This window comes from Lipophrys pholis, assembly GCF_963383615.2.
Source record: "Lipophrys pholis genome assembly, chromosome: 18".
Classification (NCBI taxonomy): Eukaryota; Metazoa; Chordata; class Actinopteri; order Blenniiformes; family Blenniidae; genus Lipophrys; species Lipophrys pholis.
The window spans coordinates 1,207,468-1,230,400 of NC_137646.1; the positions used below are offsets into that span (position 1 = coordinate 1,207,468).

The window sequence follows — 22,933 nt, forward strand, 5'->3', positions numbered from 1 at the left end:
CATTCTTAAATGATGGTGATTGGTGGGCAGGTTCAGCACTGAGCTGCAGCAGAGCGGGGATGAGAAATGAATTTAGAAATCTTTTTGACATAATAAAATAAATCCTGGTCTCTGAGGCTTTGAAGGATGTTTTTGTTCTTGACTTGTTCCAAGTCTGTTTATCTCCACGAGGGTTGATCTGGAATAATGAGCTTAATGATCACACCTGACAGAACTGCAGGAACATGAATTTATGGAACCAGAACTACTCCTGTCGTCACGGTGATGAATTAATATTCCAACATAAAACACAAGAGAAACTCAGCCTCAAAACAACTGGATGGAAAATCTAAACTAAAAGAAGATCAGTGAGGAAGTTCAGCCCGACACGTTTCTGCTGGAATAAAGTGAAACTGAGTGATCACAGTGCTGTCTGTTTATATAGTCTGATGAATTAATCTGGTATAATCTCACCAAGTCAGCATTAACAAGTCAGGAATGTTCTGGCTTTGGCTGCAGCAGCAGTGTTGCTTTTAGCTGCTGGATGTGTTTTAATTCTTCATAATCTCAGAGATTAACTGCTCCTTCAGTAATCTGTAAACTGCTCTGCAGAGTTTCTCTGTCTGTGATTGGTCAGATGCTGCAAACTCCGCCCCTTTCATGTGAACAAGCACACATAGGTCTGGGTTGAACCAGAGAGTTGATAACCTGCTTGGTAGTAACGGTGATCAGGATCAGTCAACCCAGGAAACAGAGAGATCCTGGATATGTTGATCAGGGTTCCTAGTACAGGCCACAGGCCTCAGTGTGATTGAAACAATATTTATATTTACTTGCCGCTCAGTAAACCAGCGGCGGCCTTGCGCATGCGCGGTTCCTTCTCAGTGTGGACGCAGTGTGGTGAGGGTCTCCTCTGGTCTGACTGCAGGAGGGAGGGAGGGACTGTCAGACTGACCGCAGGTCTGTCAATGCTTCAGGACGGGGGAGGGGCTCACAGCAGGACCCGCTGCTCGTTGACCACAGTGACTGCAGAACCAGACCTGCTTTCACCTCAGAGTCGCCAAACACACTAGAAAGTCGCTAGTCGCTTTTCACAATAAAAGTTGCCAACAGGACCTGAAAAGTCACCAGATTTAGTGACAAAGTCACCAAGTTGGCAACAGTGACAGGCTCACACCCCTGCTGACACAGAGAGGATCTTTGTTCTACACTTCTTTTGAAACTTGCTTTCTTTGCTTAACTTTGAGTTCAGCCCTTCAAGAAAGAACTATTTAGTTTTCATTCAACAGGAGAGGAGGGTGCACCATTCCCAGATGAACTGCAATACCAGGTTGATGCGTGGAGTGGACAGAGAAAGCTCCTATTCCATCTCCCTGTTCCAAAAATCAATTTAATATACAGTCCCGAGATAGGGGACATATCAGATATTAAACTGATAAGAACAGATTCTTTTCTTTTACAAGATTTTATTGACACATTTTACAGTTAATTTTCTTCAATTTCGACACAGATGTTTTCACTCATTTCACACATAAAAGCAAACAAGGAACAAGCTTCTGTTTTAAAATATCATAAATACAGTACTTTAAATAAATAGAGATTTACCAATAAAACAGGACCTGTTGAGTAAAATGAGAAACATGAGGAAATAAAAAGTGTCTATCGTTGTAAAAGTCAATAAATAGGAGTGCGTTCAGTTTAAAAGGTCTATTCTGTTGTGCAGGAGAGCAGTGAGTCCCTATCAAGGGGAACTCATCCTGTTCTCTCAAACATTTGGTCTCTCGGGGTTCTGCCATGGTGCTCAGAGGAGGTCCTCTCCCTCGTGCTCCTTCCCTCCGTCCACACCCGGAGAGCCAGGCCGCCGCTGCCTTGACCTTTTCTCGTGAGGCTCCGGCTCCTTCGTCCGAATGGGCAGGGAGGCGATTCTTCTTTGTGGCTGTGTCCTCGGCCTGCCGCCTGCAGCTTCCACCTCGCGGACCGTCGCTGCGGCCATCTGGATCACAGCCACGGGGGGGATCTGCCTATGCCTTCTCACCAGCAGGTTTCTGGAAGTCCAGGTGGCATCTTTGATGGCGGCCAGGGTGAGCCACATCTTTTCAAAGTCCTTCTTTGTCATGAACTCGTGGCTCACCCCGTATAGCACCAGCTGTGCTGTAAGGACCCCCCCTGCTGGTAAGTACGGGAATTGCAAGGAGCCGGCCGTTGCCCACTGGTCTACGGCAGCGCTGCACTCCCAGAGGAGGTGCCTCACCGACTCAGGAGCGCCACAACCAGGCCGGGGGCAAGTTGAGTGCGCTGCCATTCTTCGGGAGTGCATGACGGCCCTGACTGGGAGAACCTCGTGAGCCACCAGCCATGACAGGTCCCGGAGTCTGTTTGGGAGGACAGGATGGTTCACGTTGCGCCAAACTGTGGAGGGCTCACCGAGTGCAAGCCCGCGCACTGGACTCACTGGTTCCCGTTCCTGCACAACAGAAATGAGAGATTTGTGGTTAGTTAAAATCTGCAACTCCTCCTGTTCCAGGTTAAACTGTTTAAAAAATGTCTTGATAAAATCATAGGCCGGTGGCAGGTTGAAAGAAACTGGTATTTTAAGATCAATGGGTAAAATCTTAATCCTTCGAAGGTAGGACCCCATCCAGAAGCGAGCCATTGCTGTCGTCTTTGGGTTCCTGGAGGGGTCCGTGGCAACAGCCATGTGCTGTTCCTTTAAAAGGTCATACCTGTCATTAAAACCATAAATATTCAAGAGCTTAAAATCCTGGTCCATAAAAGTCAAATGTATTAAAAGTGCCCTACCGTCTCTCACCACAGTGCTGCCCTTCACCAAGATCCGGGGGTTATTTATTAAAATGGCCACTCCATCCTTTTTATTACCGTTGGAGCCACTCCATACTGACGGGAGTGGCCACACCTCCTCCCACTGTTTGTAAGAATTTAAAAACGGTATAGCACACTCTTGTAATAAAAACACATCCGACTTAAATGAACTTAAAAAGGATAAAGCACTCTGGGCTCTAACTCTCGACTTCACACTTCTCACATTGATGGTAGAGAAGGTGAGGGTCATGAGTATGGTTAAAAACAACAGGTAGGACATTTACAAATTTTGAACTATAAAATCAGTTAAAAACAGTGACTAAGTTATCACTTGTGAACTGAGCTCTTCCTTCACTTCCATAGGTGAGGTGTGAAGGGTTTGAGCTCTGTTCCCCGTTCGGACTCTGGGAGTTGGTCTCTCCCGCAACCTGCAATCCATTTTTGAGCCTTTTGGGGTTGATTGCAGAGCAATTGAAAGAAAAGAAACCTCATTGGGTGAATTGGAGGGGAAGACTCTGGGTTCCTCCACAGACGAACTGTCTGAGTACACCTCAACTCTTCCCCTCTTCTCTGAGCCCTGGGGAGACTCAGAGGACAATTCTGATGCCGGTCTCTTGGGGAGTTGGGCATTGGGGAGGGGGGCATCATTGCTGGATCCCTGGCTTTCCTCACCACTGGAAACAGCTCCACCTGCTGCCTGCCTGCTCTCATCTCCGGTGGATTCACCTGAGGAGGTCTTTGCAGGCCCCTCCCCTTCTGCCTCAACTGATCCTTCCCCTCCAACCACAGTGGTTGGTGGGGGATCAGGGTTCACAATACCCGCCTCTTCAATTATCTCTTTCACCTGTTCCTCGTGTCCGTCACTTCCTTCCTTTTCTGTCTGTTTTGCTGCCTTCAACTTGTTGGCAAAGGATTTGGGGCAATCTCTGAAGAGGTGGTTGGTCTCTCCACAGAGGTTGCACCTTCTGCCATTGGTACACACCTCAAAGGTGTGACCAATTTCTCGGCACTTCCTGCAAACGACCAGCTCACAGGCTTCAGCCAGGTGGCCGTGCTGACCACACTTACGGCAGAGCTTGGGCTGGCCCTGGTAGTGAATATAGCCCCTGTTTTCACCCAGGACTACCATGGGTGGGAGATGTTTCAGACCTTGGAAGCCCTGGGGGTCCTGCCATTGTTGAATGGGGACCCTCCAAGCGCAATTCCAGATGCCGTCCTCATCCCTCACCTTGGTAGCCTGGCCTTTAACAGTGCAGTATCTACCCAGCCATGCACAGATGTCTTCTGCATTCAGTGTTTCATTGAACATTCTGACAATAACGGTTTTAAGCGCATTGTCAGAAAGCTTCTCCACATTGAACACAGCAAACTGGGGTTTTACATTTTCAAAGCGTAACCAGAACTGTCGCAGGAGTGCTGCAGAGCAAAAACTTACATCAAATCCCTTGTTGAAGGGCAGGGTCAGGACACAATTCAGGTCTGTCGGGGAAAAGTTGAGCACACCTTGAACGAGCTTCCTGGAAAAATCAAGGCGTGACATATATACCAATTTCCCTTCTTTTTCTAAAAAGGTAAAACGCACACTGTGGTGCCTCCTAATGCCGGCATGACTGGCCGACATGTTGGAGGCACCACCAGCTTAAAAAGGTAAAAAAAAACCCAATTAAGAATACAATATATTGTTAAAATTATAAATAAACTTTAAAAGTTAGCAATAAAAGGTCGAGCAGACAGAGAGAAAGCTATTAGAACAGCTCCCCTCAGTCTGCACAACAACACTTTTTTTCAGGACAATCACTCAACTACAAATAAAATGCAAAAGAGAAACAATATTCCTGAAAAAAACAAAATGTCCTCCTACACGAGTATGAAATCAAGACCACAACAGGTAAACGATTTCACCACCCAAAGGAGGGGACCGCTGTCTTAGCCGAAAGGCCGAGAAGCGATACCACAATGGGTCTGAGCTAAAGGGAGCACTGGATGCACAGTCACCACAAGTCCCAGTCGGACATTGAGCCGCGCCTATTTAAGGCATTTTACAAAACACAAAGTGTGCAAGAGTCATTTTGGCAACTTTTTTAGTTGGCTTGAATATTTGTTGGTGATGCTTCATTTGGACACTTTTTGCAGTAATCCCAGGCTATTTACGTAGGGGGTGTAGCGGCTTCTTTCTCAGCTGATTCCTGTACTAGCCGCCAGAGATTAGTTTTGGGTCCTGTAGAAATAATTATCACACAAACAATCTGCAATGCAAATGGAACAAGAACATTAGAGTCCATGATAACGCCACATGGGAATCTTCTTTCTTCTCCTCACTACTTTGACCTATAAAGTCCATGATGTGTGGCTGATGTGTGTTTTTTGGGGGGGATGCACGTAGCACCATCCTCACTCACTGAGTTTTCACATCAGTGCCACACAATCAATCAGCAAAATGTATATTTACAGAAACAGACGACTACAGATCACAAACTGATCTTCTGTACTACACGGTGCTGATTTAGCACCTGTTGACTTTCAGGCCTGCGCAGTTTGAGATTAAGTCAGATGTTGTTTGGTTGTAGTCGAGCTGCCTTGCCCTCTCATCCCCTCATCCTTGACGGAGTTGTCACGTCAGAGGGCAGAACCTATATCCCTCCAGTGCGCGCACTCCGGAGGAGGAGAAAACCAAGCACATGAGTGATCGGAAGCAGAGAGTGACACAGGTGGCTCAATCAACGCGGGCAGCGCGAGCCAAAACAGCCAAAAGTATCTCGAGCGGGGTAAATCTATCGTGCAGGCGATCTCCCCAAAGGCACGTCAAAAGACGTCTGAAGAACAGCTGGTGAGCGCTGCCATGACTGTTTACATTGCGAGAGTAGGTGACTCTGTGGTGCGTTCATGCGCGCTGGGAATCAGAAGGCACGAACATGTGAACAGAACTCTTTTGATTTACAATGATCGATCGTTGATTGTGAGAAAACAGTGAAGAAAATATAGCTATAATTTTGAAATTAGAGTTTCTGAACTGTTTATTTGTATTTTGAATCGTGGATTGATTATTTGATTTACTGAAAGTAAATGTTTGATTTGCTAAAACTTACTAGAATAAAAAGTGTTAAGAATTAAGGGGAAAAGTATAAATACTTAGTAGGCATGTGGAAATTATTATTTTGTGATTTCATTTTCTTATTTTGTGATGGTAACACCATAAGACTGCTAAAAAATGTACACTTAGTTAAAATACAATTTCAATTCTTAAAGAGAAAAACACAGAATGAAAAATGTGCTTGTTGTTAAGAAAGGTGTGAAAATCTGCGAATCTGAAAACAAACCATATGTACATGTGCTTATCCTGCATTCCCTTTGTTCCTTTGAGGTTTTTCCCACCCGCTGCAAATGACTGCAAAAGAAAATAAAAGCAGCCAATACGCAAAGAGTGGAGTCCTGTGGTTCAGTTGGGAGGATGTCCTATCAAGTGGGGACAATCTGCAAAAATATAGACGCACTTGACAACTACAGTTAATCGATATTACCTTCAGACAGAAGCACCACAGACCTGGATCAGCTTCTGTTGCTGCTCCTCAGAGTCCCCCAGCTTATTTTCTTTTACGAAAGCCGACATTTACCAGGTTTCCCTGTTTCAAATTGAGCGAATGTATGATTTAATGACGTTTAAGACTAGCGCCCCTACACTTCAATGGTGAGGACAGGAATTGCATGCAGGCCGGCAACTTTATTAAAGTGAAAGAGTGAAGATTCACCCTCATGCACAAATAAAAATAAATGAAAATAGCCTAATTTAACACATGGTCATGACAAAACTGAAAACAAACAACAAACAAAAAGGAATGCACTGATGCTTTGATCCAAGTCTGGGAGGGGATCCCTCAGGAGAACATCCCCCAGGAGAACGTCCCCCAGGAGAACATCCCTCAGGAGAACATCCCCCAGGAGAACGTCCCTCAGGAGAACGTCACTCAGGAGGACATCCCTCAGGAGAACATCCGTCGGATGTGTTATTTTAGTCTTCCCTTTATTTTTCTGAGCGGTGAAAATGAGAAGATCCTTCTTCCTTCTGCCTCATACAACACGTTTGGCACAAGACTGCTTGTACATGCTTCATGCTGCATCTTTTGACTCTAGTTTTTCTATTTGTACATAAACATTTCTTCACCTATTCTTGCACCACTTTCTATTTATGTATTGTCGACAGTCATTGACTTATTTTGCACCGTTTTCTTTTACATGCTATTTTGCTGCTGGCATTCTCTGTGAACAGCAGAAGAAGAATTTCCTCGTACAGGGGAAACAGGTTTGGTGATTTGCATATGACAATAAACTGGAATTTAATTTAAACTCTGAATAAGGATCTAGAAGAGGGGAGTTGTTCATTGCTGTATAGCTTCATCTTTTCTTTTTTTCTGTCCTCGCTTGCTTTTGACTTATATGGTTGTATGTGGGTATAAATGATCAATACTGTAATTGAAGAACAAAGTTTGCAAGCTCTTTCATTCTACAGCATTCCTAAAGTGACTTTACCTGGTGTTAAGAGATTCTATTCTTAAAATAACTGCTCTGCCTTAAAACTGTGTGAAAGATACTAACTTGCTCTGAGGAAATTTGCTTAGCGCATGACTAACAATCTTCTGAGGTCAGCTCTAATGAGAAACAACTTTAGTTTATGGTTGCAGGATGCTGCCTGTAAAATGTGCTTATCTCAGTGTTTGGAGGAGACAAAGCCTGTGAAACAGGAACTTGAGTGGGGGGATCAAAACCTAGACTACAATCAGAGGAAACCCCTCACAACTGGTCCCTTTTGATGACCTCCCTCAAGTACCCCTTGACCCAGGCTGGCTTCGTGACATCCTGCAAACCTCAGCTAACTGTGACCCCGTGACTCACCATCTGGACAGTCCTGCCCCTGTGGGCAGAAGAATGCATAAATACACATGTTGCATCGGCAGACATGCTCGCAGTTCACGTCGCTCGGTTTAGAGTAGGAACCAGGACCCAGAATTCTGTAAATTGAGAATATTGCTTGCTTACCGCACTTCAATATAGTTTGATAATCAATTTTTAAGAAACCTGACTCATGTGTCTTTCTTTAGTTAGACTGGCAACAAAAGGACTTGTGGTGCGAATTGAAAGCACCCAAAACTGGTAACTTCTGTTGAAAATACTGTCATTTCTTTATTGATGAAGCAATCAGGCCTTGGCATGCAATGATGTAACGCTGCATTTCTTCGATGGTGGAAAACAAATGAATGACTGACAGATAAAAAGCTTAAAAAAAAAAAAAGGATACCTACAAAAAAGTTTGTTTTGGGGGATTAGCATTGGCAGTATTCCTCCACACTGACTCTGTGCACCGTTTGCAAGTTATCCCTGTGTATGTGTGGGTTTTCTCACATAGCCAGAGTAGTATAGTGAGAAAAGGTGTCGGCCAGAGTGAAAGACTGTCGAAGTTATTCTTTAGAAAATAAAGATCTTCAATGTGATTTACTACAGTGACACAAGTTTGGTTGGAAAACAACTATTTATTTATTTTAAATCAAGAACTGAAATGAAAGATGAAAGGATGAGACCAGTCACAGTCATGAAATTATGATCCCTGGTCAAATCTTCCCTTCACGTGCAGTACACACAAACCCCCCAGCAGATGTCACTATAATCACGCTCAAACGCTTGTCAATCGCTTTCAAGGAAGCTTTCTCAAATTTCACCACCACCAAGCAACGGTGCAACAATCCACAGAACAAAATCAAAATGGCAAAGCAAAATCACAAATCCAAGAATCCACGAGACAAACAGACAACATCCCTGCATAATGTCGCCTTTTTTAACTTGTGTGAACAATATAGAGAGTCAGGACGAGAGGACAGCCCTGAGCAATAATATGGAAATGATTTAACGATGACAGAAAAGTGGAAATAGCTTCATCAAAACTCATCCCTGCCACTCTTGCAGTGACATTAATTACACAAAGTGATGCTATGCATTTATTATATATCATATAATTCCCCTGGAAAGTGACTTTGAATGTAAAAGGTTGAAATCCTTCCATGTGCGTCTCCAGTTGGATCCAGTAGTTTCAAGTAATAGACTTATTCCTCACAGACTGGGGTGGCAGGCCGTACTTCTCGATGAGCTGAACAACAACAACACACGCAGAAAATATGTCCATATTAGGAATTAAATTTTTTATTTTTTTTCAAAAGAATAATGAAAGATAAATGATAGTTAATACTAGAATGTTAACTGATATTAGTCCCACCTGGTCCAAAAGAGCCTCCTTTTCATGTTGTGATAGTTCACCACTTGAACTGAAACTGACTTTGAACCTATAGACATAATCTGTTGACAGAAAAACAGAGAAGCTCACAAAACAAAACCCAACGCGTTCACATTGTGCCTGGATAAAACACATGAGGTTGCCCTTTGTAGGTGTATGGTTTGAGGTATTCCTGTGATCAGGAGCCGATGAAAAGATTCTGGAAAAGAAAAATCTCAATTACAAAGAAAGAAAAGCATACTTACAGGGTCCCTCTGTTGTAAGAAGTGTCAAGCAGTCAGGTTTACATGGAATGAAGTAAACGGAAAGACGGCATTCATTATACTTAGAAATTCTGTATGTACATTTAACAGTAACTTAACTTTAACATGTGTTGCTTGACTGTATAACTCAGGGACGAGGGAAGAAAAACAACAAAAAAACAGTTTTTTCACTAAAGTATTTTGTTTTTCTATCGTTCATCTGTTTGATGACACGAGTCAAGACGTCTTACCAGTGACTGCATTAATGCTGACTCCGCCGCTTCTGACGCTCCCAAACACAGAGAAGACAGTGAATGTGTACTCAGTTGCAGCAGAGAGAGATGAGACTGTGTGAGTTACTGGTCCGTCTCCATCTGGTGCTCTGATGTTTGTCTCGGTACCATTAAACTGGAGGATGAAGCTGATGTTGTTGTTCACTTTGTTCCACTGCAGAGTGACACTGGTCTGATTTTGTCCTGTTGACCTGAAGTCCTCTACATGAGCTGGAGCTGAGAACCACAGAACAACTTACTTACTATCAGTGGCAGAAGTGAAACAGAATGACCAAACATGTTTGTATCTCGTGTTTATAGAAGCACCGATTTAACACAACATACATATAAACTATTGTTGCATAGCAGGTTTATGTAAATCGTTCAAACATTTGCATTGTAATCCAGTGACGTGCCGAGAGATGAGTCACTGATTCTTTCAAATATTTGTAAATGGAGTTTATGAAAACACTGTTTTTGCAATAAGAATTGAGAAGGATGGAATAAGTCTTATTGTGGGATCTCAACGCCACAAGCATGCAGTATTAAGTAGTAAAAATAATATATATATTACTTGCTGTGTAACAGACAAAAGGCCGTTGGATGGAGCAGCCTTCATCTGACCACAGTCCTGACTCCAGTGATGTAGCGACGCACGTCTGGCCTGGAGTGTCGGGCTGGTTGTTCTCCCAGTTTCGATATAGAGAGTCACTCCCATCAGACCAAACTTTTCGCTGATACAGACCAATCCACACATCCTTACCATCTGCAACTCTCTTGACCATTTCATGCTCGGGCTCGTTTCGTATGCTGTGGAGGGAAGAGTAGCAGATCTGCATCGTACTGTATGTAAAACAAATTCACAGATTCATGGATGGAATGAACAAATTAGTGAGTTCATACGGTACCTGGCCAGATCGACATAGTTCTCTCTGCAGAACCTCTGAGCTTCTGTCCAATTTCTTAATGTTTCAATCCTAACAAAGGTTGCTTTTCCATTCCATGGACCTGGAAATATAGACACTTTTTTTCTTGAATAAACAAAGAATGAGTTCTTCTACTATTTGCTGTGAATCAAAATAAAAGAAAAAGCTGAATATTTGACAGTAGATTCTAAGGCAGTGACTTATTCAACACATTTACACACAGCCTGAAGTATTGACATTTCTGGAAGCTCTTGTCGAAAAGTAATGCTTTTAAAATGTTACTCTTCAAAAAAACTCACCACTGAAGCACACAGACTGACGATTGTAACTGCAAGACACGTCATCCCATTTGCCATTGAATGAACTCCAAAGTACTCCACAGTTTTCTCTTCCAGCATAATTGTTCGGCTGACCACTGAACCAATTTCTATATGTCGCCTCTCCCTCGCCATAGAAGCTGCTGTCATTTAAGGACCACATCCAGCTGTTTTGCAAGTCATCATGAAGACCAATCCAGGCTTTTCCTGCTCAAATAAAAAATGTTGATTCGGTCAAAAACAAGACAATTGAAACTTGCCATTGTGGATTATTCTGTGTGTGTTGGAGCCATTTGAGACTATAAATGTTCTTTGTCAAATTGGTGCAAACTTAAGTGATGATAAGAAATACTATTTAAAGTTTTCCTATTATTGTTTGTTTTTTAGTTATTTTGATAATTAGAAATGTGTGGATCTCTCCTCCTCCTCGTCAGGCCTTCCTCCTTAGAATCAGGAGGAGGTAAAGCTGTGAGTGTGGAAGGAGGAGGGAGTGATGGTTTTTCTACCGCAGGCACACAAGCCTGTACAAACTAGAATTTATGTTAAGTATTAGTATTATTTAAGAACGTAAACCACAGAGAATATTTTTTGTTTGTTTAAATAAATAGTGCATCTTTATTGTGAAACCTGGAAAATCTCTCTGCGAGTGTTTTTTACTTTCTGCGAGTCGAAAATCTCCTCAATGTGCAACTCTAAATTTAGATGTTTGGGACGAAAGACTGGCCACAACAGTGTGTGTCAAATACGGTGCAAGTATTCAGGACTCACCAGTATCGCTCGAAGCTGTGTTTCCAACTGCATCAACGTCAGCTGCACTTTCAATAGTGGCCAGATCAGTGTAGTCATCCCTGCACACACGCTGAGCGTTTGTCCAGCTCAGAGGAGTATTTACAAAGTTGTAGTGAGTTTGGCCAAAACCTACATTGGTGATCACTCCTAAAGCAAAACAGAATATACAATGTATTAATCAAAAGTATGCTCCGTTTGATTTGCTCTTCATCTGTCACTATTTTCCTGTTTGGATGTTTTTCTTTCCATCCCCTTTGCTTCCTGTTTTCTCCTGAAACACACCAATCTTCCTCAGGGGCCTTGTCATCCTAACAAGGTGCAGCAACACTTTAGAAACATGAGCTACAGATGTAATTGCCTTTTTAAAATTGCACCAACCTGTGAGAACAAAAAGCACCAGTCCCCTCTCCATGAGGTAAACCTTTGAAAAGATGCAAAAAAAAAAGTATTCTTTCATTTTAAAGTTTAATTCCTGATCACATTATTCATGTACATGCCACATCTGATATGGAACATTAGGAAACGTGTCATAAAATAATTAATATTAATCTAAAAATAACCTTTAACATATACTGGACTCACCATTGTCTCTGTAACCTCCGGAGCTCTTGGGAACACCGACAGTGACTAAAGGCTGGTTTGGCTCCTATCAGTTTTCAGCAGCTGTGACTGAACAAAGTGTCGCTCTGCTGCTATATATTCTGTGTTTTTTCTTCTTCCTCATGTGTCTGTGTGCTGGGCGGAGTCAACAACACCTGCACTGGAGCTGAGCTGCACACCTGAGAGTATGTAAATAAGTAAGTACGTAAGTAAGTACGTAAGTAAGTAAGTAAATTTTTTTTCTTTAGCGCTTTTCACAGACATGGAGTCACAAAGTGCTTCACAGTAAAAACAAATAAAAACAGATAAGAGAAAAAAACATCTTAAAAACACAACAAATGTCGACAGTCGGCAGCGTGGGTCGATTAGACTAGAATGTTTTGGCAAACAAATGTGTTTTTAGGCACTTTTTAAAGATGTCCGCTGAGTCCAGGGAGCGCAGGTCAAGTGGGAGTTCATTCCAAAGTCGGGGTGCGGCAGCTTTGAATGATGGGTCTCCCCGGGTTTTAAAACAAGTACATGGAACTTTTATTAGGTTCTGCCCAGACGATCTCGAGGTCCGAGTCGAGCTGTAGGGCTTTATGAGGTCAGCAATGTAAGGAGGAGCTGGACCATGTAGGGCTCAAAAAGTTAGCACCAAGATTTTATATTGAACACGAGACTCAACAGGGAGCCAGTGAAGAGATCTTAACACAGGGGGGGGATGGGCCCTCCTGTTGGTGCTGGTCAGAAGTCTGGCGGCTGAGTTCTGGACTAACTGTAACCGAGCCAGCTCTTTTTTGTTGAGTCATGTAAAGAGGCATCATAGGCCTCGTTTCCACTGCACGGTACCGCACGGTACGGTAAACAGGGAACCCACACCCAACTCTGTTGCTCCGTCCCACCGCAGAGAGTCGGGGTTGTGAACGGCTGCATGATGACGCAGGTATGTGACATCATCACGTGACAGTAAACACTGCGGGACCAGCCACAACAAACACATTTGTTCCGTTGCAGCTGAGACGTCTGAGTAAAGGCCCCTGCATCCTCCTATTAGAACCCATAAGAACTGAAGAAAAGCTGGTCGATGTGCCAACGTTTGTTGTTGTTGTTGTTCGGCAAGATGCTGGAGCGGCGAACTTTCTTCTTGTTCTTATAGAGCAGGGGCGGCCAAACAGTCAGAGACAAAGAGCCACAAGAATTACAGTACGTTGGTAGTACAAATAACTACATTATACACATGTGGGATCACAATCAGACTCCCACAACTTCCTGAAAACAGCATCTTACCAGTGACTGCATTAATGCTGACTCCGCCGCTTGTGACGCTCCCAAACCCAGAGAAGACAGTGAATGTGTCCTCAGTTGCAGCAGAGAGACATGAGACTGTGTGAGTTACTGGTCCGTCTCCATCTGGTGCTCTGATGTTTGTCTCGGTACCATTAAACTGGAGGATGAAGCTGATGTTGTTGTTCACTTTGTTCCACTGCAGAGTGACACTGGTCTCACTTTGTCCTGAAGTCTTCTACATGAGCTGGAGCTGAGAACCACAGAACAACTTACTTACTATCAAAGGCAGAAATGACACTGAAGGACCAAATGTGATGGACAAAATCATGCAGCTATCTATTACCTTATGACATTATTTTTTTTTAATGGGATGTTGACGTATAACATCAGTAAAAGATATCCACTGCTGTAATCCAGTATTGTACGGTGAGTTTTATATCAGATGAGCCACTCACTCCTTCATAGCCAAATTTACAAAAATATGAACCCAGTAGGAGAAATTAAATTTGCCATTCAGTTCCCGGCTATCACACTAACCACTGAATGGATTTCATTCCTCATATCAGAGTTCTGCACACATGCACGCATAATAAAGGTACGGATTTCACCAAAGTACATAGTTCAATGTGTTTCAGCTCGGACTTTACTTTTTGTTCCCCAACCAATTTTTTTTTGTGTTTTATTCTGGGGACCCGCTTTGCTCCATGCTGGTGTACTGAGCCAGGCACCAGAAGACTGTTAGATACAACAAAACACTTCACTTGTACCTGCTTAATTACACATCACACACAGTCTCACCAGGTTTGATTTGCTCTTCATCTGTCACTATTTTCCTCTTTGGATGTTTTTCTTTCCATCCCCTTTGCTTCCTGTTTTCTCCTGAAACACACCAATTCTCCTCAGGGGCCTTGTCATCCTAACAAGGTGCAGCAACACTTTATAAACACATCAAGAAGAAAACATGAAGAATAACAACAGTTTTTCAACATATAAAAGAAAAAATCATATTTATTTCTCATGTGGATCGAATGTTCTATTGTCCTTTTTCCTTCTGTATTATATAATTTTTTTCTTACTAAGAAACATTTTCAAATTGATTTTTATTTTGAAGGAGCTCAGTGGTATGTGAGTACTGCAGTGTGTACTCCATATAAATTCATGTTCTGTGTTCCTCGATGCTCGTGTTGCAAACATCATAGGTCTTGTTCTAACGTGTGAAATTCTGTTAGTTAAATCACATCACAAAGCAGGAATACAGGTACTAAGTTGATATATTCTTTTCATTTAGCCCAGGGTCAATAACTTGAGAAGATGACTATAGACTTCTACACTGAGTATTATGAACTTTGTACTATGTGATTACAAAACACCTTCACCAACAGCAGGTTCCTCATTATTTCTGCTTATTTGCATCTTTTGATGCAACATGTCATGTCGTGCCATCAGTCAAACAAATGTCTCTCATGTCCACACACTGTTAGTATCACAGATCAGATCATTTCCTCACCTCTCGTTTGAATAACTAGGGAATATTCCCTGTTTGCCGTGTAGGTATATTCTACAAGCTTTTCATTGTGTAACGTCTCCACCATTGATGAGGCTTTTGTGTTCGATGTTTCTGTAGCTCTCACTTCTACAAGCTGCTCATAGACAAAGTTTATCACATTAACTAACAATATTTCTGTCAGATTGACTGGATTCTTCAACCCTTGAGGAGAACAAACACACCACATAAACGTATTCAGTCGGTCCTATGCTGTACGGTAGAAGGTGAAACTATAGTTCAACTGCAGTTAGTGAGCCGTAAATTCATTGTAGTCCAGCGAGGCTAAAACAGATTATTGCCTCTGATTATACAAATCAAATATGTTGAGCTATGCTCTCATTTTGTTATGATTTGCTATATGCTACATGTGTTGTATTATAGTTTTTGTTTACAAGTTGTCAATGGCAACGCTGATCGATCATGTGACTAATGCTGATCTAATTGCTGACGTGCAACACATGCGTAAATAAATAGGGTGTGTCCCCGGTGTGGGTGATCACAAAAAAGGAAATACGTGTCTGTGCTGTGTCTTATGCCACGATGAGAAAATGACTCTGCTAACAGGTTATGGGCCCAGAGTCATAACGCACAGTTGAATTAAGTACCGGGTGAAAGTCGCGACGTGTACTGCGTGCACCTGAGAGCCGGGTTGGAGTGATCTAACAATGAGTAGGAAGGACAGAAACGCGGTGCCAACAAGCCGCTGGGCCAGGCTCGTTTTTGACGGAGACGAGAAGAACTACGAGCTATGGGAGACAAAGTTTTTGGGCCACCTCTGTCTACAAGGGTTAAAATGTACTATCCTGAATGAACCCGCTGCCGATGATGAGGAGGATGAAGAGAAGAACGCCGAAGCCTACGTGGAGCTCATTCAGTTTTTGGATGACAAGAGCCTGTCGCTGGTAATGCGCGACGCGGCGGATAATGGACGCGAGGCGCTCAAGCTTCTCCGGGAATATTACGCTGGCAAAGGGAAGCCCAGAGTAATAAACCTATACACCGAGTTGACTTCACTGCAAAAGTCGCCCATTGAGAGTGTTACTGAATACATCATCAGAGCGGAGACTGCGATCACTGCTCTGAGAAACGCAGGTGAGACGCTCAGTGACAGACTTTTAATAGCCATGGCGTTAAAAGGGCTACCAGAGACATTTAAGCCGTTTACAATCCATAAAGTCTCAGAGCGATGAGAAAATGACTTTTGCAGAATTCAAGACGAAACTCAGAAGTTCTGAAGATGTTGAGAACATGCGAGCAACTGTGTCAGAGGATACGGTTATGAGGGTGAGAGCGCAGTTTGGCACAAAGCGCGCGCCCGAAGGCGCAAAGAACAGTGAAAATATGGACATTGTGTGTTACAAGTGCGGTGTCAAAGGCCACATTGCCAGGGCCTGTCCGCGTAAACAATGGTGCAATAACTGCGAAAGCAACACGCACAATGCTGCAGACGGAAAAAGCAGCGCGATAACGCACGGATGGCGTCCGAGGAGTCGGGGAACAAGGAGTACGCATTCCGGGTGAGCGACGCGAAGGAGCAGGTCCCAGATGTCAAGAGAACGGGTCTGATGGTGGACGCGGGCGCAACGTCACACATCATCACAGACATCGCAAAGTTCAAGACGTTCGACGGGAGTTTCCAGGCCGGGACGCACTGCGTGGAGCTCGCGGACGGATCCAGGTGCAACGGTGTCGCCAAGCGCAGAGGTGACGCGGAGGTGTGGCTTATCGACAGCGAGGGGCAGAGTTTCCGGACGACGCTCAGGAGAGCCCTATACATCCCAACATATCCCCAGGATATCCTCTCTGTGAAAGCTGCTGCCAGCAGTGGAGCCACAGTGATCTCCAGTGAGAAGAACAGTGTCTTGCTTCATAAAGACGGTACCAGATTCCCCATACACGTACACAACAAGCTTTTCTATCTGCACACTTTAGACGTTGACTGTAATGACCAGTGTAAGAAAAGTCTTGATTTGCAAAGTTGGCATGAAATCTTAGGTCATTGCAATTATGCAGATGTGTTAAAGCTAAAACATGTTGTGGATGGGATGGACATTAAGAATAAAAGTAATAAACCTGTTCCATGTTGTGAAGTTTGCACTCAGGGGAAGTTTGTTCAAACTAGGAACAGAGGGCCAGATACAAGGGCCAAAGCACCTCTGAATATGGTGCACACAGACTTAGCTGGTCCTATAGACCCAGTGTCTAGAGATGGTCATAAATATGCACTATCCTTCACAGACGACTATTCTAGCGCAGTGTTTGTATATTTTTTGAAAGATAAAAGTGATACAGTGCAAGCAACTGAGAAGTTTATAGCCGACATGGCTCCTCATGGTAAAATAAAATGCATGAGATCTGACAATGGTACAGAGTACACAGGCAGAGAGTACCAAGCTTTGATGCGCAGGGGTGGTATTAGGCATGAGACCTCAGCCCCATACTCTCCACACCAAAATGGTACTGCTGAACGCAACTGGAGAACCCTGTTTGAAATGGCCAGGTGTATGCTCATAGAGAGTGGACTGCCAAAGATGTTGTGGACCTATGCTGTCCAGACAGCTGCTGTGGTGGAGGAATAGGTGCTTTAACAACCGCACTAAACAGACTCCCTACTACATGTTAACAGGCAGACAGCCAAATATTTCCAGAATGCAGAAGTTTGGACTGGTGTGTTATGCTTACAAACAGAATAAAGGGAAATTGGACTCTAGATGTGAGAAAGGCGTTTTTGTTGGATACGACAAAAATAGTCCAGCCTATTTGGTGTACTATCCCAGCAACAGAAAAGTACAAAGACACAGACTTGTGGAGTTTGCATCTAGATTGAATCAGGAAGTACTGGATGCTGAAGATGATGATATCGTGATTCAGAATGAAAGAGAACCAGTGAAAACCCCTTCAGTTAGCCCACAAATAACTGAAAACCAAGAAGGAGAGCACTCAGAAAGCAAAACAGAGGAGTGTGATACTGAAACAGTGGAAGTTAAAGAAGACAAACCCAAAGAGAGACGCTACCCTGATAGAGAAAGGAAAAAGCCAGATTATTACGGTGACCATGCTTGTGGGTTTGAGGAGGACATACATATTGACTACTGTTACAGACTTATGTGTAATGTGCCACAGACTTATAAAGAAGCTGTTACCTCAATGAACGCAAAAGACTGGACTGAAGCAATGGACGAGGAAGTTCAATCTTTGAAGGACAACTCAAGGTTTACCCTGTCCACTCTACCAGAGGGCAAGGATGTAGTGGGGGGTAAGTGGGTTTACGCATTGAAGAAGAACAAAGACGGAACAGACAAATACAAGGCGAGATATGTTGCCAAAGGTTTCAGTCAGAAAAGGGGTGTTAACTATGACAAGACTTTCTCTCCTACAGCCAGTATGGTCAGCATCAGGCTCTTGGCACAGAAAGCAGCACAAGACAATCTGGTCGTTCACCAGATGGATGTAAAAACAGCATATTTACATGCACCAATTGAGTGTGAAATTTATATTGAACAACCTGAGGGTTATGAAGTGAGATCTAATGGAGACAAACTAGTATGTAAACTGAAGAAATCCCTGTATGGATTAAAACAGTCAGGGCGCAACTGGAACAAAATGTTGCATGATTATCTGTGTGAAATACAGTTTGTACAAAATCCAGCTGATCATTGTGTCTACAGCAAAATTACTGGCAATGAGAAAGTTCACATCATCATATGGGTTGATGATTTGATTATTGCCATAATGATGAAGATGTTATGAAATGTGTAAAAGAAAAGCTAAGTTCCAAGTTCAGGATGAAAGACTTGGGTAAACTGTCACATTTTCTAGGTATTGACTTTGACCAAAGTGCTGAATGTGTTAAGATGTCACAATGCAAGTATGTGCAAACAATACTGGAGAGATTTGACATGTTAAACTGTAAGCCTAGAGCTACCCCATGTGAACAAAAACTTGACTACAGTGATGATGCTGAAATACTGGATGATGTGAGGAAATACAGAGAGGCAGTTGGGAGCTTAATCTACCTGGCAACCTGTACAAGGCCAGACTTAAGCTTCGTAGTGAGCAAACTGTCTCAGTATTTCAACAAACCAACTACTGAACAATGGACAACTGTAAAGCATGTTTTAAGGTATTTGAAAGGTACCCAAAACAAGGAACTATGTTTCAGAAAATGCAAAGATGAGAACCTCATCCATGCTTACAGTGACGCTAATTGGGCAGCTGATATTGGTGATCGAAAAAGCACTACAGGTTACTGTATCAGTCTAAACAAGAACGGTCCAATAGTCTCATGGAAAACTAAAAGACAGCCTACAGTCGCACTTTCTACCTGTGAGGCTGAGTACATGGCTTTAGCTGCAACCATGCAAGAGTATTTGTATTTGAAACAGTTTTTGAACTGTCTTGATGGCCAAACATACAAATGTATTGTTTATGAGGACAATCAGGGCACTATAGCCTTAACAAAGAACCCTGTACATAGACAACGATGTAAACATGTGGATATTAAATACCACTTTGTAAGGTCTACGTTGGATGATGACCAAATACGCCTATTGTATTGTCCAACAAATGAAATGGTTGCTGATGTACTGACCAAGCCTGCAACGAAACAAAAACTTTTGAAATTTGAAATGTTTATGTTTGGTATGTAAACCAAGTTATGTTACAGTTAAATGGACTCTTCAAATGTGAGCAAGTGGGGGTGTTGAGCTATGCTCTCATTTTGTTATGATTTGCTATATGCTACATGTGTTGTATTATAGTTTTTGTTTACAAGTTGTCAATGGCAACGCTGATCGATCATGTGACTAATGCTGATCTAATTGCTGACGTGCAACACATGCGTAAATAAATAGGGTGTGTCCCCGGTGTGGGTGATCACAAAAGAGGAAATACGTGTCTGTGCTGTGTCTTATGCCACGGTGAGAAAATGACTCTGCTAACAAAATATATAAGTTGTTGGTGACAAGTATTCATAAAAGACTGGGACACTGCCCTTTCTGAAATGTTAATTTGAGCTTTAACCTAAAACTAAACCTTTAGGTACGATCAAACACATGGCAATCCTTCGCTCAGGTATTTCACTTAAACACAGGCTCATCATGAGGTGGAGATGGAATTGCATTTTTGCAATCTTTCATTTTAAAGCTTTTTTTTTTTTTTTTTTTTTTTTGCCCTTGTCCTGTTCGGCAGCTTGGGCCAACAATATGATGTGATCTAGAACCTTCGGAGTCAGAACAGTTTTTGGTCTTGCAACAGGGAGAGACCTGGAGTCTCCTCCTGTTGCCTCCTCCGTCAGAAGTTGGCATGGCTGCTGTACACGACCGGGGGGGAACGCTCAAAGAGAGAGAGAAGAGAAGAGAGAGAAGAAAGTTGAGGGGGGAGGGGGGAGGGGGAAAGGGGATAACATACAATATCCTTGTTGTGCTACATATATTATTTGCCGTTATCACACTGATCCAAATTCTTTCCAACTGTTTTTGGATTAAACCAGCCTGAGCAGCTCTATCTAGACAGTAAGATGATTTCTTAGATTAACCAGCCTGAGCAGCTCTATCTAGACAGTAACCTGATTTCTTAGATTAACCAGCCTGAGCAGCTCTATCTAGACAGTAAGATGATTTCTTAGATTAACCAGCCTGAGCAGCTCTATCTAGACAGTAAGATGATTTCTTAGATTAACCAGCCTGAGCAGCTCTATCTAGACAGTAACGTGAAGCAGGAACATGAATTCACAAAGAGGCAACAACAAAAGAGGAACATGATTTGTAAAGTTTGAGCAAATGATGACAGAGAACAAGCAACTTCAGAAGCACCTTTCGTGAGGAGTGGAAGTGTGTGTGTGTGTGTGTGTGTGTCTGTGTGTGTGTATGTGTGTGTGTGTGTGTGTGTGGTTTGTCCACTGGGTGTGACCGGAACTGTTGTGGGGGGAACCGTAGCGCCACCCCGGGGTCTGAGGCCATCGGGCCCGGACACCGCCACCCCGGCAGACGGCAGCCCCCCAGGCCCGGGGAGACCCCAGCGAACCACCCCAGAGAGCCACGCCCCTGCCCAAAAAGCACCCGACGGAGAATGCAGAGAGGAATCCCCCCCAGGCAAGAGGAGCCCACAAGAGAAGGATAAAGGGCACAGGGACCCCAGGCCCCGACCCAAGCCGCCAAGCCAAGAAAAGGCCGGAGCAGGGCCCCCGGGCCGAGAGCCCCCCCAACCCCGGCGGCGAGTCCCGCAGCACCCCCGGGAGCCGGCCCACCCTCCACCAATCCAACAGCAAATGGAGAAGGAGCACCCAACCCCAGCCCCCCCACGAGCGCCACGCCCGAGGGAGCGCGCCCCCCGCATTCCAGCCGCACTCACCCCGGGCCGGGGCGGGACCCCAGCGGGAGGTGCTGGGGGGAGCCACGTCTCCCGCCCTTCCCCTGCCCTATATGTGTGTTGGATGTATGTAAGGGTGTGTCTTTGTGTTTTGAAGAGGTGGATGCAATGTGTGTGTCTATGGTGCAGTTTAAAATTGGGGGGTAGCGGGGCCTGGGCGTTCTACCGCTGACAAGCGGCAGAACCCCGAAAGCGGCTTACCCCCTCAAGACCCTGCGTGACTAAATGTGGTTAAAATTGTGGGTGGTGCAAAGTCGGTGAAGGACCCAGACCGCAGTTAAGTAGCCAGGACCCCCCCACCTAGGCACCGCCCCACTGTTCCCTATTGTGGAGTAATATAAGGTGAGGTAAGGCAGGGAGGGTTCTGAGGGAGGGGGTCCCCCCGTCGCTAGGACCTTGGCCCAGCTGGACCCCCCGCTCTGCCCTACCCCACCCCCGAGCGGCCGGCCTAGGACCCGGGGAGCCACACCCCCCCCAACAAGGCGCCGCAAGGGGACCCGGGCAGGGAGCCCCCACCCCACCCAACGGCCAGACAGCAGAGTCTGAGACCCGCAGGGCCCAGTGCGAGCCCAGCCGGAGGCCAGTGGTCACGGCACCCCCCCCTCCTTCGCGCACACACACACACACACACACACACACACACACACACACACACACAAACACACACACACACACACACATATATCAGGCCCTGGAGGTCAGTATCAGTCAACCGTCCATCCAGAACCCGGAGCCCCCCCGTCCCCAGCTCCCCCCAATCCGGGAACGAGGCAGACCCGGAGCGCGGCAGCAGGGGCCAACCCGCCCCACCGGGGGAGGGGGCCAGAGGGAGGACCCACCCCCAGCGCCGCAGCGGGCACCCCCACCGGAAAGGGGGAAGCCCCGCACCCCCACAGGGCTACATGGTGTATTTAATTATTGGGGACCATGTGGACTCAAATTGTGTCAAATGATTTTTCCTACAAGCAGACGTTCTCTCCAATGTGATGTGGTCTAGAAGTAAGTTTTTAAATAACTTTATATTCAGATTACTTTTGGATTTCCAGTTCATGAGGATCGCCTTTTTTGCGACGCTTAGGGAAACCAGGAGCAGCAGGACTCATTTTTTTCTCTTTTAATTTCTGTGAGATCTCCTAACAAGCAAAGTGAAGGTGAGACTGGGATAGGGTGGCCCAGGCATGACGATAAATCTTCACAAATCTTTTGCCAGAACGTTTGGACTGGCGTACACAGCCAAAGTGCGTGTAAATAGGTATCGGGGAGATCACCTGTGCAGTTTGAACATATGTTAGTGGGAGTGAGCCCCATCTTGAACATCCTTTGTCCTGTGTAATGAACTCTGTGAAGGACCTTGTATTGTATGAGCTGTATATTGGGGTTTTTGCTCATTTTGAATGTATTTGTACAGATTTCTGACCAAAACGTTGGGTCTCTGTTGATGTTGAGATCTTCTTCCCATTTGAAGGTGGGAAGGGATATTGAGATATTTGAACCTGACAGGATTGAGATAATTTTAGAAAGAGGTTT

General features: G+C 44.3%; 1 protein-coding gene across 1 annotated transcript; it reads right to left on the reverse strand.

Annotated features, from left to right (window-relative positions):
• Positions 1-8,304: 8,304 nt before the first annotated feature.
• Positions 8,305-12,320, reverse strand: LOC308123917 (C-type mannose receptor 2-like). Its single transcript, XM_080486662.1, has 9 exons — positions 12,205-12,320; positions 12,001-12,043; positions 11,602-11,769; positions 10,816-11,040; positions 10,499-10,598; positions 10,165-10,400; positions 9,570-9,827; positions 9,059-9,138; positions 8,305-8,932 (listed from the first exon to the last, which is right to left on the reverse strand). Exons 1-9 carry the CDS (start codon positions 12,205-12,207, stop codon positions 8,876-8,878), a joined length of 1,170 nt encoding a protein of 389 aa, XP_080342788.1. The 5' UTR covers positions 12,208-12,320; the 3' UTR covers positions 8,305-8,875.
• Positions 12,321-22,933: the final 10,613 nt, after the last annotated feature.

What these genes read in the sequence shown, in the direction of transcription:
- LOC308123917 (XM_080486662.1), bottom strand. An exon ending in GGTGCTTTTTGTTCTCACAG is followed by an intron (nt 11,770 to 12,000) that starts GTTGGTGCAATT and finishes GTTTTGCTTTAG; the next exon opens with GAGTGATCACCAATGTAGGT. An exon ending in AGGAGGCTCTTTTGGACCAG is followed by an intron (nt 8,933 to 9,058) that starts GTGGGACTAATA and finishes GTTGTTGTTCAG; the next exon opens with CTCATCGAGAAGTACGGCCT.